The 15,916-nt window shown below is 40.9% G+C and overlaps 1 protein-coding gene across 3 annotated transcripts in view; it reads right to left on the reverse strand.

Annotated features, from left to right (window-relative positions):
* Positions 1-2,307: 2,307 nt before the first annotated feature.
* The window catches only part of FKBP5 (FKBP prolyl isomerase 5), a 68,071-nt gene continuing 54,462 nt past the window's right edge, over positions 2,308-15,916 (reverse strand). Inside the window, exons 9-12 of one of the 3 annotated variants that reach the window (XR_010026120.1) lie at positions 15,231-15,416; positions 12,275-12,514; positions 3,365-11,063; positions 2,308-3,231 (exon numbers count right to left, since the gene is read on the reverse strand). Coding sequence is in view for 2 of the 3 variants with exons in the window: in XM_063140976.1 (XP_062997046.1) it covers positions 10,965-11,063; positions 12,275-12,514; positions 15,231-15,416 (525 nt within the window). In the remaining variant the exon portion in view is untranslated. Of the gene's footprint in view, positions 11,064-12,274; positions 12,515-15,230; positions 15,417-15,916 lie in introns of all 3 variants that reach the window. The other 2 variants (XM_063140976.1, XM_063140964.1) reach the window with 2 other exon arrangements.

Consider the following 15,916-nt stretch of genomic DNA (forward strand, 5'->3'; position numbering starts at 1 on the left):
TGTGTGTGTGTGTGTGTGTGTGTAGGGTTAAAATCTTTTCCCTAGATGCTGTATCTTGCTTCTTCCCTACACAGCTGCTATATCTTTTTTTTAAGTGAGATATGCACTCATGCATTGCTTCTATTGCCTGGTGTGTTGTTCCTGCCCCAACACACACACACACACACACACACACACACACACACACACACACACACACACACTTGCCCCCTCCATTTAGATTGAGGGGATGGGGTGTATCACTTTCTCCAAGCTTGGATGGCTTTCTCATTCAAATACAGAAATACTACTATCTCCAAATCATTTGCTCTGTTGAGAAAATGTCAACAGACATTCTGGACCATTAACAATGTACTTCGTAAAGAATCCTGGGATGTAACAAGGTATCCCCCACCCTTCCTTGTCAGATTTGCCATCCTAGGACCATTCTCCAATACCTATTTACCCTTTCTACAGATAAAACCTGGCAATTCACCTAGTTTACCAGGTAGACATGTGTATCATGGTAAGTTAGATTTTATAAAAATGGAAGGTGATCTCAGACTCAGGCTTGTCTATATGCTCTATACACCCAGTCATGGCTGCGGAGTTGCACCCGGTTGTTTATGATGCAGCTGCCATCTTGCATTCACATTGTGCTATATCCTGCGAAACTACACTTTTTCATAGTGTCGTTTTACTGTGACTTTTTACATTGTTCTGATATCACCACTGTTGTTTGTTCATCTGTTAGTGGTGGCTTCTGTTCAGATTAAGAGAGTGGGCATAGTTAGGGATGGATCCCAGTGCAGGGTAGGTGTGAGAATGCAGGGCAGGAGGGAGGGGGATTGACAAGCCTAGTAATGGCTGCCACGGTGATATTAAAGTCTGGGGAATGAAAGTAAGGGCAGTTATGATGTATAATGCATCAATTCAATGAACTGTAGCAGTGCAGATGCATTGCTAAAGGCTTTCAAAGTTGTGCAGAGTTGCCCAAAAACAACAACAAAAGGTTTGCGGTCCCTCGATATTTGCTGCCCATTCCTGCCATCTGACAATGGCAGTGTGATTTTTCCTGGCTCATTTTTCCTGGCTATGTTACCCTATCGATGCTGCTTTGCAGCAGCAATGCCTCGGGGTTTGGGGGGAATCAGTAGGCAAAGTAGTGTTGAATAGATGGGGCCTGAGACAGAAACATTTGTTGCACTCTTGTGGTTACTGCAACTGGAGTGAAAAGAAACCTCATTCTTCATTTCTGTGATAGTTGTGATTCTTGGTGGCTACACTTTAGTGTCTTCTCAATCTTCAGATCTTAGTAGGATCTTCTAATGGAGGAAAAAGCAGGATTCTGTTTGCGAAATAATCATCAAGGGCTCCAGCAATGTATTCAGAATCTCCATTCTGCTTGCAATGTCAAGTGGAGTCTCCTGTCATTTTTTATTATGCAAAGCTGGCCTGCACTGATAATGCAGAGTAACTTTTACCTGTCTCCAATGAGTCCTCTCATGTTCACTGTTTGCTCCCCCTCTTTTTGTCCACTGCCATGTGCTGTTGTAAATCAAAAATAGGTCTAAGAGCACAGTCTTAAGGCATACCTACCTCAGAGTTCTAGGTAAACATACATAGGGTCATGCTGTACATTACTACATTATAGTCACTTCTTGTTAGAAAAACTAGCAAGGAAAATATTGAAAAAAGACAAACCGTGACATAGTGGAGGGGGGGGAAGTCAGATTTTATTTTTGTTTCATGTTTTGACACAAGCAGGGGTTAGAATAGTTTCCCCAACACTAAGTGCTTTAAGTCATTGTAACAGGTGTTTTGAGAAGGTTCCGCCCCTCAAGGATATTGAGATCATTAGAACACCTTGGAGTAATCCACTACAGCACCACATCAGCAATGTGCTATCTTAAGCAGCATTGAGTGAGCGAGCCTCTCTACACAGTGACGTTTTCAATTCATTAAAAACTGCTCTCCTTTCTTTAAGAACTTTACTTTCCGTTCAGTAGAGTCGTGCCAGACTAGAATTGTATCATTCTGTTGTGCTATGTTTTAATGAGAGGAGTAGGTTAATGCTACCGGACTGCTCTTTGCAACTTAAATTTTTATGGGAGACATTTCCTTTACACAGCACTGGACAGAAAATAATAGAATTGGCAAAGCAGATTTAAAAGAGTCATGACAGCTTCTGCTGTACACGCACTACATCAGAACACATTCATTTTGGGTGGTGGTGCTCAATCAGAAATAAAAGCTTGTTTTCAGGAGTGGGGGCTTGTTTTCAACACTTTTTGGCTTTGCAAAATAGAAATGTACATAGGCGGGTGAAAGTGGGAACCAGATGGATTTTATTTTTTTTACTGCATGAATGACTTCCAATTTCCAGCTATTCTGTGACGTAATTACAGCCAGACATGCAAAATTACCAGATTCCAAAGATCCCTTCAAGTATGTATATGGAAAAGAGCCTCACAGAGTGAAGGCAGATACAGTATTCAAAGAGCAGTTGTAACAGGTCAGCAGCGTGAGCCCAGTTTTGTAATTTATGTAAGAGACATACATGAGGTCCTGGCTCAATCCTTTAGTCTTGCCCGAGTCTTAAGTTTCAGACAGACTGCCCCCCCTTTTTTAAAAAAAGTGGCATTTATACATTTTATCATTCCTTCTCACCTTTTTTAAAATACAAACATTTAAAGATAGATGCAAAATTGTTCTCTGGAATGGTGTGTGTCTGTGAACGCACATGTGCAGTATCACTGCCACAAGGCTTCTCCTTGCTTCAAATCAAACAACACTGCAGACTTGTAGAAAGGTTTTTTAGAGTCTGCCCCAGAAGAAGAAAAATTAAGTTTGTACTGAATGTGATGAGGGTATTACTTCTGCACTGCCTTCCTGCACTAAAAATGTTAAGTGCCTTGGCTCTCCAGATGCACGACAAATGCACCTTTCCACAGTTTAAGGCTCCAGCTGTGTTTCTTTCATTCTATTACTGAAAGGAGGAAAAGAATATCACCTCTAGCAGCATGGAAGAGAGAGGATTCAGATGTCTGCCTGAGTAGCAATACACCAGAGCCTATCAGGCTAAAAGCAGCTCCTAAGAAGTTCCGTGGTAGCACTGCCCTTGGGTCACTGGAACAAGGCATCATGGCCTCCACCCCACCCTGCCAAAGAAGCATGGTGCAGGCTGTCTGGCCCTGAGGTAGATGGCCTGTTCTGCTTTTTCTCTGTAAATGATCATAGAAAGTCTCAGGCCTTAGCTAGACCTAAGATTTATCCCGGGATCGTCCCGGGGTCATCCCTGTTCATGTAAATGACACACAGGATATCCCGGGAGCAGGCAGGGATGACCCCCAGATAAACCTTAGGTCTAGCTAAGGCCCCAGACCCTTCTCCTTTTCAAGGCCACTTCACATTGTTTTTTCCTGACAAGGAGACAAATATTGAGGCTACAAATAGTGCATGAAAAGGTGGGACATTAAGGGCCACATTTCTGTTTCATTCTGTAGTTGAGAACTAGTGTGGCCTAATGAAGAGAAGCTGGATTAGGGATGCAGAGATGTCCACCGAGTCACTGCGTGGCCTTAGCAAATTTAAAGTGAGGTAAATGATTAGTAGTACAAAAACAACACACCAGGACACTACCACAAGTACAGAGATCCTGGCTTCCCACTACATATACTGGGAGCAATAAAAAGCATTCACACATCCACTCACACATATTTTAAATACCAGCCTTGCAATTTGCTATTTGCCTGTTGACATGGGACAAGTAACAATTGTCCCTGGGCATGTATTGAGAGGTGGACTCTCCCTGCAATAGTGCTATGCACTAACTGCAATAGTGCTGTGCTATGCTTAGCACAGAGGGCTATGTGGGCTGGTTATACAGTTCTCTATCTTTAATGTGAAGAGCTCACAGTCCTGTACATCTAAGTAGAAAGAGTGTACAAGACTTGCAAGTTCACTATCACAGCTCTTTGCACAATGAGAGAGCTAAATTTTAGAGGTTGTGCATGAGTGATTGAGGCCTTTGCTAGACCAGGGGTTATCCCGGGCTGATACCCGGGATCGCCCCTGTGCGTCTAGATGACGCACAGTGGATCCCTACACTTTGGGCCTGCTTTTTCTCGCAGTCTCAGGCTGGGCCTGAGACCGCGAGCATGTGGCCTGTTTCCGTGGCTTTTCCCAGCTTCACGCAATTACTTGCACGGAGCCAGGAGTACTGCGCCCATTGGGGCTAGGGTGGGGGGAACGGGGAAAGTTGGTAAAATAAAAAAAACCCACTTACGTTTGCGCAGGATTGATGGACCGCTCCTGCCTCTTTAATAAAAAAAAATGGTGGGCACAACGGCTCTCTTCTTGAGCTCATCGCGCCTCGCATGTGAACAAGGGCGAGCTCTCGTGTTATTCATAACGCGAGGTCTCCCCTCCTCTCCACCTCTCTATCCCCACACCCAGTAGTCATTCAGCTCCTGCTGCTGTCTCTGTGGCTTCTTCTGCCATTAAAACATCAGTTCCAAGGTAAGCACAGAAAAGGATATGCACCTGCCCCGATTTTAACGACAGCTTTATACACTTGCTCCAACATTTGTATTTAAACTTGTATTAGAAAAATGTGTGCAGTGGCCTTACACTTATACACTCTGAATCCTTCAGTAATTATCAAAGCATTGATGTACTTACTACCTGTATTCTCTTATCTTTCAGAGTGCTGTTTCTGTCTGAGCACTAATGCCTCAGTCTAGCAATTACTTGCTGGTGAAAGTGCTCCAATAAGCATATGTAATGCTCCTAGGAATGGGCTTCTCAATTCTCAACAGAGCAGACTCCACGCATGGACAAGAGAAGCTCCATGTGCACATTACGGAAGATACAGAGTCTTGGAATGAGGAGTGCATCGTCCTATATATATTGCAAAGCTAAACTTTGGATACCCTTCAGTTCATAAGAATATGAACATTGTCTTGAGGGATTAAATGAAGATTAATTTATTCCAGCATTCTGTTTCTGAACAGGTGACCAGGTATGCTTCTAGGAGGGTAACTCATATGCAGGGCATGATGGTGATATCTTTTCTCTGTTGTTTTCACCAGTGCCTGTTACTCAGAGGTACCTTATCTATGGACGTGGGAAAAGTCCATTTAGTTACCCTAACTAGCCATTTATAGACTTGTCTTCCAGGAATCCATCTAATCCCCTTTTAAAGCCCTCTAAACTTTGACCTGGCTCTCACCATTCCAAAGAATTCAGGATATGCTGCGGACTAGAAAGTAGACAGAAAGCAATAGCTTGTCCCCTTGCAACTGTCCTTGTGTCATGGGATCTCTCATAATAGCCTACTACTGTGCTACACATTCCAATTACTAACAAAGAGTAAGAGGAGTGGCTGCCATTTCTAGGCAGCTGTCTTATTTAATGTTTCTATGGAGAAAAACTTTCAAGCAATTAATCTGCAAGACTCCTTTAATCAGTTGAGAGGGCAGCCTTTCTGCTCTTTCAGGTACTGGGTTCTTAACAACCCTAGCAGGCATTGTTGGGCTATTCTAGCCAAGAAACAGATCCCTTACGGAATGCAAAACTTGGCTGTCTGAGAGATCATACTGTGAACTACAATCTTGCATTTTAGGGTACTTCCAGACAGAGGGCTCTTAGTGCTAATAATCAAAAGCATTGTGTAGCTGTTCTGTCTTGTCCTCCTTAAAAAAGATGGAAAAAGCAATGGGAAACACAGGAAGGCTACAAACTGAAGACAATGTTGGGATCCCTGTAAAATTCCATGCATGAGACAATTGTACCATACAAGCCTCACCTGGAAGCACCCTTAGTTTTTAGGCCACCAGAAAGTGAATGATATGGTCAGGGGTCTACAAGTGCACTTGTCAGTGGCAAGTATATATCTTTTAACCTAGCTTCGTGGCACTTACAAATGAGAGATTTACAGTGCTTATCTCTGAGGTTGTGCTGGGATTCAGAGGCCCTTCTGAGTGCCTCTGAAAGCCCATCACAACGGCAGGCACAAGCCTCTGCCCTTTTCCCAAGCTGGTCAACAGGCAGGATTTGTGGTGATCACACATTTTGGCTAACTAGCAATGCCAGACAAAATTTGTGGATCCCTGGACATGGGCATCACAACACCAAAACAAAGTGGGAAGTGGGGATAGTGAGTCAGGCTAAATTAGTTACTAATTCTGTTGTTGCATTAAGGCTTTGAGGAGACACGTGAAGAAAATTTTTACAAAACCCCTAGGTTTCAATGGTTCCAGGACAGATAACTCCTGACCAAAAATTTTTTAAAGGAGGCATCACAGGAATCTGAGTAGTTAGCATTCTCTGGACATCAGATGTATCAAATGGACACTGCACTCTCAGCAGGACAGGATGTTGTTTGTGGCAAGTGTGAAATTTTGAAATTGTCTTGATAAGGGACTATGGCTGGATTTTCAATCTATTGTTACAATACAGATAGCATGAATATGTTCTTCTGAATATATATTTCTATGCTGACTTAGGAAAAGTAAAAAGGCCATCTCAATCAGTAGGCAGCAAAATGGGAAATAAAGCAGCACTAATTAGGGAATACAGCACACAATAAAATGGGTAATAATATATTACAAAATGGGGAATAAGGCGACACTAATCTCTCTCCTATCCCATAACCTAAGCACATCAAATAAGATGCTAATCAATAGGTTGATGGGGTAGTGATGTGTGCTAATCTCCTTCTGGAGAAGGCCCCATAGATCTGTATTTCTAACACCATGGACAGTAGGAAAGTAGACAAGGAAGTGTTGGGTCAGCAAATTTTGGCACATTGAGAAGACAGTTCAGCAAGTGGTCTGCTACTGATTCTGCTCCTCTCTTCTACTACTTCACTGTTTGAGTAACATTGCAAGGAGGACTCAAGAGGTTGAGCTATGATGTTTCATTCTAATCTTACAAGAGTATTCTTAGCAAAGCCTAATCCGGGTACCATTTAGTTTACAGCAGGGCTGGGTAATACGTGGCCTGGGGGCAAGATGTGCCAAAACTGCTGCCATGCCATTGAAATTTGCAGTGGTGGTAAATGTAGCTTGAAAACAAGCTACATTTGTCTGTTTTAGCCTTCTGTAGCTGTTTGCCACTGAAATTCAGCACCAAACCACTGGGTTTTTATTTTTTTCCTTTACACTGCTGAATTTGGCAGTGCAGCAGGAATGTGGCGCATAAGGGTGCGTGCCAAAAGCCATCCCCCCCCTCTGGTTTATTGTATGGAATTGGACATCAAATGGCTGTATTCAATAATAAAATGAGAGCCAGTTATTACTGAGGTAGATGCAGTTATCTTGATATTCCAACAGACATAAAACCAAAACTAGACTAAGAACTACAGGATTTCAAAACAGGAAGTTGCTGGAACAGCCACCTGTAGAGGTAAATTTCAAAAATCACAGCAACCACATGACACTAAAGTGTCAGACAGGTTCTATGGATGTTCTATGATTAGTTGGCAATTTGATGGGAAATGAAAGTAACTGAGCAAAGATAAGGGCAGAAGGGGAAGGATTAGTTGAGCCAGGACAAGGATCGCTTGATGAAACTATGGAATGCTCATCGCATGACATAGACACACGATGTCATATTAAATTGAGAGAATACTGGCACAGATGGACAGGCTAAATGGCTTTGTCCCAGACACAAGTTTTAGATGAGTAGAAAGCAATTTAAAAATGCATGGAACTAGTTTCCTATAAGACTTGGAATATGTTTTAGATACTACATGACCTCTGAAGGACAGCAACAGAATAGCATACACTGCTCCTTCCCCACAAGGGAAAGTCTTTTCTGCAGCTAAAAACTGGTGTATGGACATAGTGAAACCCTAGCTAGCATTACAATAATCATCAGGGAAAAAACTACTGAGAGTCTTCTGAAAATCCTCTGTCTAAGCAAGACAGACATAAACTCACATCCATTTACAAGGTACAGGATGAGAATGTTCACATTCCTTCAAACAAATCAGAAGGCTGAATAAAAATACACATGAAATAGGAAATGTTAGTGCTTATACCGAATTCTATTTTCAATTGCTGTCAGGGTTGTAATATTGCAATATGAGGTACGTCATCCTTCTTTTGTGATCTGTGAAAGATATAAATCAAGGACAGATGTTACCTTCTCTATATTTTATTATGGGTGAGTTTAAGATTAACAGCACATGCTGTTAATAATTCAGAGAGCAAAAATGAAAATGATGACTTGTAAAAGGAATCTGAATGTCTTGCTCCCTGTTGTGACAATTTGGCTTATGAAAGTAATATTTAAGCTATGATTTTGTATAAAAGTGCAATACAGTTGGCTATGTAGCAAAATGAGCATTCTGCCACATGATCAAATTGCTGTTCAGTGCTTGTGTAGCATAATTTTATCACTTTACACAGATCCCTGAACAGCATTCTAATATATGAAAAGTGCTCAACTGTTTCTCCGTGTAGGCAGGTGTACAACAATTTGAGGGCCAGAATTTATTTATTTTTATTTATTTTTATTTAAGGATTTTTATGCTGCCATTCAGCCAAAAAAGGCTCTCACGGCGGCTTACAAAAGTATTTCTTGACAGAATTGAACTTTAGTCTCCCTTAAAGTGAACAGAATAACCAGCAAGGAACTACAACTCAAGTTTTAATTGTAGAACCCCCATCATCCGAATATCTGCCTACACCTGTTGGTTTTGACTGTTTTGGGATATCCCCATATCATTAGGACAACTGGAGCAATATTGTACCTGAGTTTTGGTTTGAATACATTACCAATAAGGTTTTAGCTCTTCTCTGCTTGTTGTGATCAAACACAACCAAACAGGGGAGTGGAAAGGGGTGGGGAGGGAGAGAGGGGAGTGGTGGTGGGGAGAACTTTGCTGGAAGAAACAGCCAAAAAAATAAAGATTACCAGAGAAGAAAATCAACAGGAAAAGAGGTTAAGTATTTGTTAATTCGCCTTTGAAAATTAGAGGTGTTTTTTTTAAAAAGCTTGTTTAGTGCTCATCTGACATAAAGGAAAGCAAAATGCCCTAGATTCTAATGGAACTATAGCTGTAGCAATGTGTTTGCGTTCCATCGCAGGTCAATAAACATACTGACCCAAACCCAGAGAAAATTAGTCACATAAGTTCCACTAAAATCAGTGGGACACATCTGTTGTAATTACAATGAGACATAAGTAGAATTACTTTTCCCTGGTATACAATGTATTTTAATGATGTTATGGGTTTTGAGATATAATGCAGATTGGCATGACACAACTACAGTGAGAGCCCACTTCTTTGACCTGAAAGCATCTTTACAAAACATTTGCAAGATTCAGAATGGACCGTTTTTGCTTTATAAAGCAAAAACAAATCAAGATGGCAGCACAGCTTCTGGAGAGTTGGGGGCAAGCCCCAAACAAGAATTTGAGCTGGGAAACCTAGAATGAGCTAGGTATCCTAAAACTAAGTTACAAACATAGGCCTTAGCTAGATGGGTCTTTATCCCAGGACGAACCCCGGGATTGTCCCTGTGTGTCCACATGACGTACAGGGGATCCTGGGATCAGGAAGGGATCATCCCTCTCTTGCCCCAGGATCTTGCCTTCCACTTTGGCCCTGGTTTTTCAACGGTCTTGCGCTGAGCCCGAGACCGCGGAACATGTGGCCCGTTGCTGCGGGTTGACCCGGCAGGAGCGCTGCACCCATCGGGGGTAGGGTGGGAGGAGCGGGAATTTAAATTATTTTTTTAAAAAAAACCTTACCTTTAGTGCATGAGCGTTTGTGCGCTCCTTCCTCTTTTTAAAAAAATGGTGGACGCGACGGTTCTCCTTGTGAGGTCGTCACACGTAAACTGAGGCGGGATCTCACATTAAACACAATGCGAGATCTTCCTCCTCTGTTGTGGGATAAAAGGTAGGTCTAGCTAAGGCCATAGTTTCTTAAAGTGTTTTGATTTTGGTGGGAAAACACATAATTGCATTGCTTATAGGACTAATTGCAGTAATTTCCAGGAAAGATATCCATAAAGCACTTGAAAGGACTAATTGCATAGTCCAAGTCCGTCACTGCCTACATGTGCCTCAATTTAGTAAAAAAAAAAAAAATGAAACAAAGGAGAGAAGGAGAAGAGGTATCCAACTCAGTCCTGGTGCCCTTTCCCTTTTCCTGCAATCAGTGCTTTTTGGTGGCAATAATCTTTTGTGTCATTGGGGGTGGGAGAGAGAAAAGATGCTCATGCACAGAAGCTGGCATACACTTCTGCTGTGCTCAATCATCAGTGGGTGAGAGGCCTTCCCAGCAAGCAATCATATATGAATAATAATGTGATTTGGATGACTCAGCTCCCTGAGAAACCAGTTTGTGCTACAGAAACCCATCAGAAACACAAGACAAATAGAACAAGACCCCAGGAGTCTGGCTTTAAAGTCCATGGAACTGCTTTCCACTTGGTTCTGGTAGTGCTAGAGCGATGCCTTGAGTTTGTAGCACTTGGGTCTTTTTTTTCTTTTCTTTTTCTAAAGACAGACAACATACACCGATGTGGTGTTACTACAGTACAACCAAATGCAATGCCAAAATTATACAGCTGACAGCTCCTACAAGCTAATTCATTTTATAGAACCCTGGTCACTGCCCTTACAGTGGATGCAAACTGAAATGAGTTCTATTTGAACCATCTGAGTAAAAATCTTCTGTAGTCAAGAACCATTGTGTGTGTGTGTGTGTGTGTTTGTGTGTTTAAACCATTTGATCCACTTGGAGTGGTCCCTTACTGCCCCTCTGTTCATGTTCCACTGCTGAGCAGGCTCATAGCAGTGGCAATTATTTTATAGTTTCTTGTGAAGCTGCTGGATAGGCTTTTTGCTTCCACAATAATGCCTAGTGTAACAAGCTTTACAATAAACATTGTTGAATTCTGAGTCCTTCAGAAACCTGTTTGAGAGCAGGCTGAATTCGGAAGGATTGTCTTTCTGCTGCACAGTCATACATGGCCCTCTAATTCTTTGCCTTCAGTCTTCTTAAGACCAATTTCAGAAGATGACTTTTCTTCCTTCTCTCCTGTGGTTTTACTGGCCTCCTCCTATAAGCAATAGCAAATACGCCACGTGGGGATTAGTGGAGAGTACAAGCAGAAGTATATAAAGCATATATTCAAAGATTCTCAGATCTTTAGCCCCAAAAGGATAATGCAAAGGAAATTACTTGCTAGGAATATTTTAGAAATTCCATTCCATAGTTGCTGGAAGCAAAGTTGGGTACATGAGACTCAAAATGGGAAATGAAAGTTACCTGTTACTGTAATTCACACAAGCTTTGAACTTTCTACATGAAAGTATATGAGGAATTGTGAAATGATAAAAGGATCAAGTGTATCCACAATGCTCATTACTCATATTTACAAAACATTTTATATTTTATTTGAAGCCAATTCTTAAGTAGATACACGAAGAGGTCCTCCAAAAGAACCACCTCCACTGCCAGAGGTAAGAAAAGTAATATGCTGTTTGTATTCCTTTGATTACTACTCTTTGATAACAGTTGCAAGGGCTTAAATAACACTATCAGATTAAGAAATAGTTTAAGGGTGCTTCCAGATGAGGCTGTTACTGTGCTATTGCCCTGCCTCATTTATGTAGCTTTACTAAGGTTCCAGATGTAATAGCTTTCAGTTTGTAACCCTCCTGTGTTTCCTCCTGCTTCTTCCATTTTTTTCCTATCAGAAAAAAAAGTGGTTAAAGAGGAAGAGTAAAATCGCTGCACAGCGTCTTTGGATTGGTAGAACTAGGACAGGAGTATTGAAGCTCTTTCAGCCTGAGGGCTGAATTCCTCCTCCCCTTGCTCATAGCCCTGAGTGGGACAGCACCCTGTAGTGGGTGCTATGTAGTGCTTCCCCTGCACATGGTAGGAAATCCTGAGATATTTCAGCAAATTGGGATATCCAGGCTTTTTAAAACAACAACAACAACAGAATTACTGGGGAAGGTGCAGGAGATGTGGCAGGAGGTTGACGCCATCATCAAAAGGAATCATGAACTCTGCGAGTGGCCAGTCACAAGCATGCCTTATTTTGCTCGTGTGAAGAAGCCCTATGAGAAAGCCCCATCTGTACGCCTAGCCCAGCTATACAGTTTTTGAAGTGCCCATTAGCACCAGTGAAATCAGTGGAAAAATCATTTAACTATGTGATCAAGGCCCACAGATTTCTATAATTTTATACAAAAACCCTCGGTACTATGATATACATGGAGTTTGACAATGGTTGGAAGGAGGCCACATTGGCATGGTGCAAACCTTTGCATCTCTCTCTGCAAATTTCTTGAACATGTTGGCATATATCTTTCGGTCACGCTCGTTGTGCTCCTTTGTTTTCTTCTGACACACAGTGATTTGTGACTTCGCTGCCTTGTTTTGTGGATTAACTTCTAGCACTCTCTGAAAGTCACATTTTGCCAGTTCAAATTCATTCATGAGTAGCCGTGCTTCACCTCTTCTGTACAAGCCCTTTTCATTGTCCTGGTCCAGCGCTAATGCCTGCAAACATACATTCCTACATTTAACATTATTTAAATGACTCCACATAGTGGGAGAACAAGAATGTGTGTGGGGGGGAACCTGACTCATGAAGGGAGTGTGGAGTAGAAAGATTGTTTTTCAGGTGTGGTGGGATAGATTCTTGACATTGAAGACATCTGTTGAGATGTAGCATGTTTTTTGTTTAAATGAAGGGTACAAATCATAGAATAAATGAAATCATAAAGAATTATCAGCTATGGGTAGGACTGTCCTTCAGAGGGCAGAATGTGGAATGTAGAATTCAGCAGCTCACAGGATATCTGAAGCTTGAACGTTCAAGTTTAGGAAATTAAAAGAGGCCCAGATTTTTAGCTATATGGTTCCTGAAGAACCCTGCTTCTGTCAAATGCATACTGACAAAAAGGGAGGAGGCTTTTAAATGTTCATCAGGTGATATGTGCATCATTCAGCACAGCAGTAGAAAACAACCATCTCAATTCCTCCATTAAAGACACATTCAGTATACTTTTATTTTAACTTCTATCTACCAGGAGGAGGGTCTTCTCTGCTGTGGCACCCCGGCTGTGGAAAGAGCTCCCTAAGGAGGTTCACTTGGCACCTACATTATATGCTTTTAGATGCCAGGTGAAGACCTTTTTATTCTCCCAGTATTTTAACAGTCTATACATTAATTTTAACTTTACTGTTTTAAATTTGTATTTTTGCATTGCTGCTGTTTTTATCTTGGCTGTGCTTTTATATTGTATTTTATATTATGGTTTTATGCTGTTGTTTTATACTTTGAATTGTCTTAATTTTGTAAACTGCCCAGTGTGCTTTGGCTATTGGGTGGTATAGAAATGCACTAAATAAATAAATAAATAAATAAATAAAATTATTTCAACAATTGGTTGGATGTAAAATTATTCTGCAAGAGTGGAAGACATTTCTGTACACACATTGGTGGTGATGGTGGTAGCCCACAGTTTGTCATCGCCTATGAAAGGTTTCCTCAGAAAGTTGGCAGACCCTTTAATGTCGCATGCAATGCAGTGGGCCACAGAGAAGTACTTGCACATAGGGCTCTTCGTATCTAAATCAAATATGTCCAAATGACAAAAGCTGTTTTAAAAAACACACAAAAAACCCACTGCATATTTATTAAAAATCTGTAGCAAAGCTCTAGTTTTCAGCTATTTTTTTAAATAGGAACATAAGATTTAAACTTCACACACTATACGTCTGCTGCAATCCCGTGTCTATTCAGAAGTCCCAGAGTTCAAAGGTGCTTACTCCTAGGTAAATGGGTATATGACTGCAGCCTAAAATAAGAGCTTCAATAATATTGAATCAAAGTATCTTAAAACTAATAATATAAATATGTATCTTTTTCAGCTTTCCCTGGCACTAGTCTACATAAGGGATTTGGGCTTTAAAACTAGTTGGAATTTTTTATGTTGTAGAGGACAAGCCATATACAGCTACAAACAGAACATTCCAGAAAGAGTAATAGGATACAGTGACTAAATGCAAGCGGATATTATGTTTAAAGCTTCCAAACAGAGGCCCAAAAGAAAATTTACGGGCAATGTTTAGATTATGACTCACGAACCTCAGATATTTATAGCTTTATCCATAAGCCCATGCCTTACTTTTTGCATATTTATCTCGCTAAAGTAAATCTACAGTCTCATTTTTAACACTTAATTCTTGCTGGAGTTCATTCAAAGATCTGTATCTTGAACACATGGCAGAAGCCACATTCTGCATTTTTCTATTCAAACCTAGAATGCAGCCTGTTCTATAATAATACAGTTATACATAATGAATTGATGGAAAACAGTGGACAATGCAGATAAAACAGTGCTGTAACAGCATGACATCATGATTAAAGAATAAAATCATGGAGACCATTGCTATTACATGACTGACATGAAAACTGAAGAGATGCCCACTTCATGGCGCCCAGAAAATTTTGTCTTGAGATGTTAAATCACAATACATCAATTTCATATACATTTAAAGGCATTGCCTGTGAAAGCAATTGCAACAAGAGATTGTCGATATGAATATAAGCAAATTGTATTTCTGTAATGATTCTGTAGTGTTTGCACATGTTTCTAAAAAAAGGAAAGCATGACGTTCCTGCCCACAGAGGATCTTATGCAGTGGAATGATGTGAAGATATTCCAGTGATATTTCCAGCTCAATTTTCTATCATGCATGTAGCCATAGTTTCTGTAGTTGAGTTGGACATCCTGGGAAGTGCTGCCCTATTAATATACTGTAATGTTCACATGAACAAACAGTATAGGAGTAAGGATGTTTAAAAACGAATCCTGATACTCACTTTCATTCCTCTGTGTAAACAGCTCAGCTAAACTGCAATAAAGACATCTAATGGATTTGTTGAACTTATAACTGTTGTAACTTATAATTTATAACTGTTTGCCCTTGGCTTCCAAGATGCCACAGAACTGTTTGTTTTTTGTGGGTAATTATAGCCACAATTCATCAGCACAAAAGTGTCAGTAGCTTAATATTTATTTCTAAATGTATCAGATAGAAGTTTAAGGCCTTTTGAGTCTTTTCTGTGGTATTTTGGTACCTTTTGCTAATATGTTAAAGAATTGGGGTCAAAACATTGATTGAAAGGGAAGGAAGTGGAATAGGATCGGACCACCACCCACCACCAAAGGCATCCCCAATGCCACATGGCCAGATGTGACTTTACCTTATTGCAATACTCAATAACTTTAACATACTCCAGCAATTTCAAGTAGCACATGGCGAGGTTGAGGAAAGCTGCCAGCAACAAGGAATCTGAAGCTTTAGATTCTCTTTCTGATAAGCCATATTCCATTTCTAACCAGGATACGATTTTCCCATACTGAATCACTGCCTGCAGGTATTTCCCTTCCTAGGAATGGGATAAACAAGGTCAGACTATGAATGGTATTTTGCAAAGTGGAACACATTGGTTCCTGAAACGTTATAATTTAACAGCATCAGAAGAATGAGCAGGAGGAAAAGTTTCAAAAGGGTTAGTCTGTAACATCAACGGGCACTGCAAGTATGGAAGTCAGGATGTGAAGAAAGTATAGTACCAGAAAGCAGTAGTGTCAGATAGCTTTGGTGTTGCCATATTCTGTCAGACCACCACCTGCTTGGAAAGAGCCATTCAGAAACTACAAACCAAACACCTCAACTCCAAGTTTGAAGGGCCAAATTAAACAGGAAGGCAAGGCCGAAAGGGGGAAGCATTAGGGTTGCTTGAGAACAGTGAAGTGCAACACTGGGGATTATGTTCCGTTTAAGCCCAATGCGATTCCATTCTGATAAGCAGCGGCATGTTTTTTTTAGTATTATTTTTACGGCCTTTAAATTTGTGCAAATGGGGTCAAGCGTTCTTTAAAATAT

Source organism: Elgaria multicarinata, chromosome 1, assembly GCF_023053635.1.
Source record: "Elgaria multicarinata webbii isolate HBS135686 ecotype San Diego chromosome 1, rElgMul1.1.pri, whole genome shotgun sequence".
NCBI classification, from domain to species: domain Eukaryota; kingdom Metazoa; phylum Chordata; class Lepidosauria; order Squamata; family Anguidae; genus Elgaria; species Elgaria multicarinata.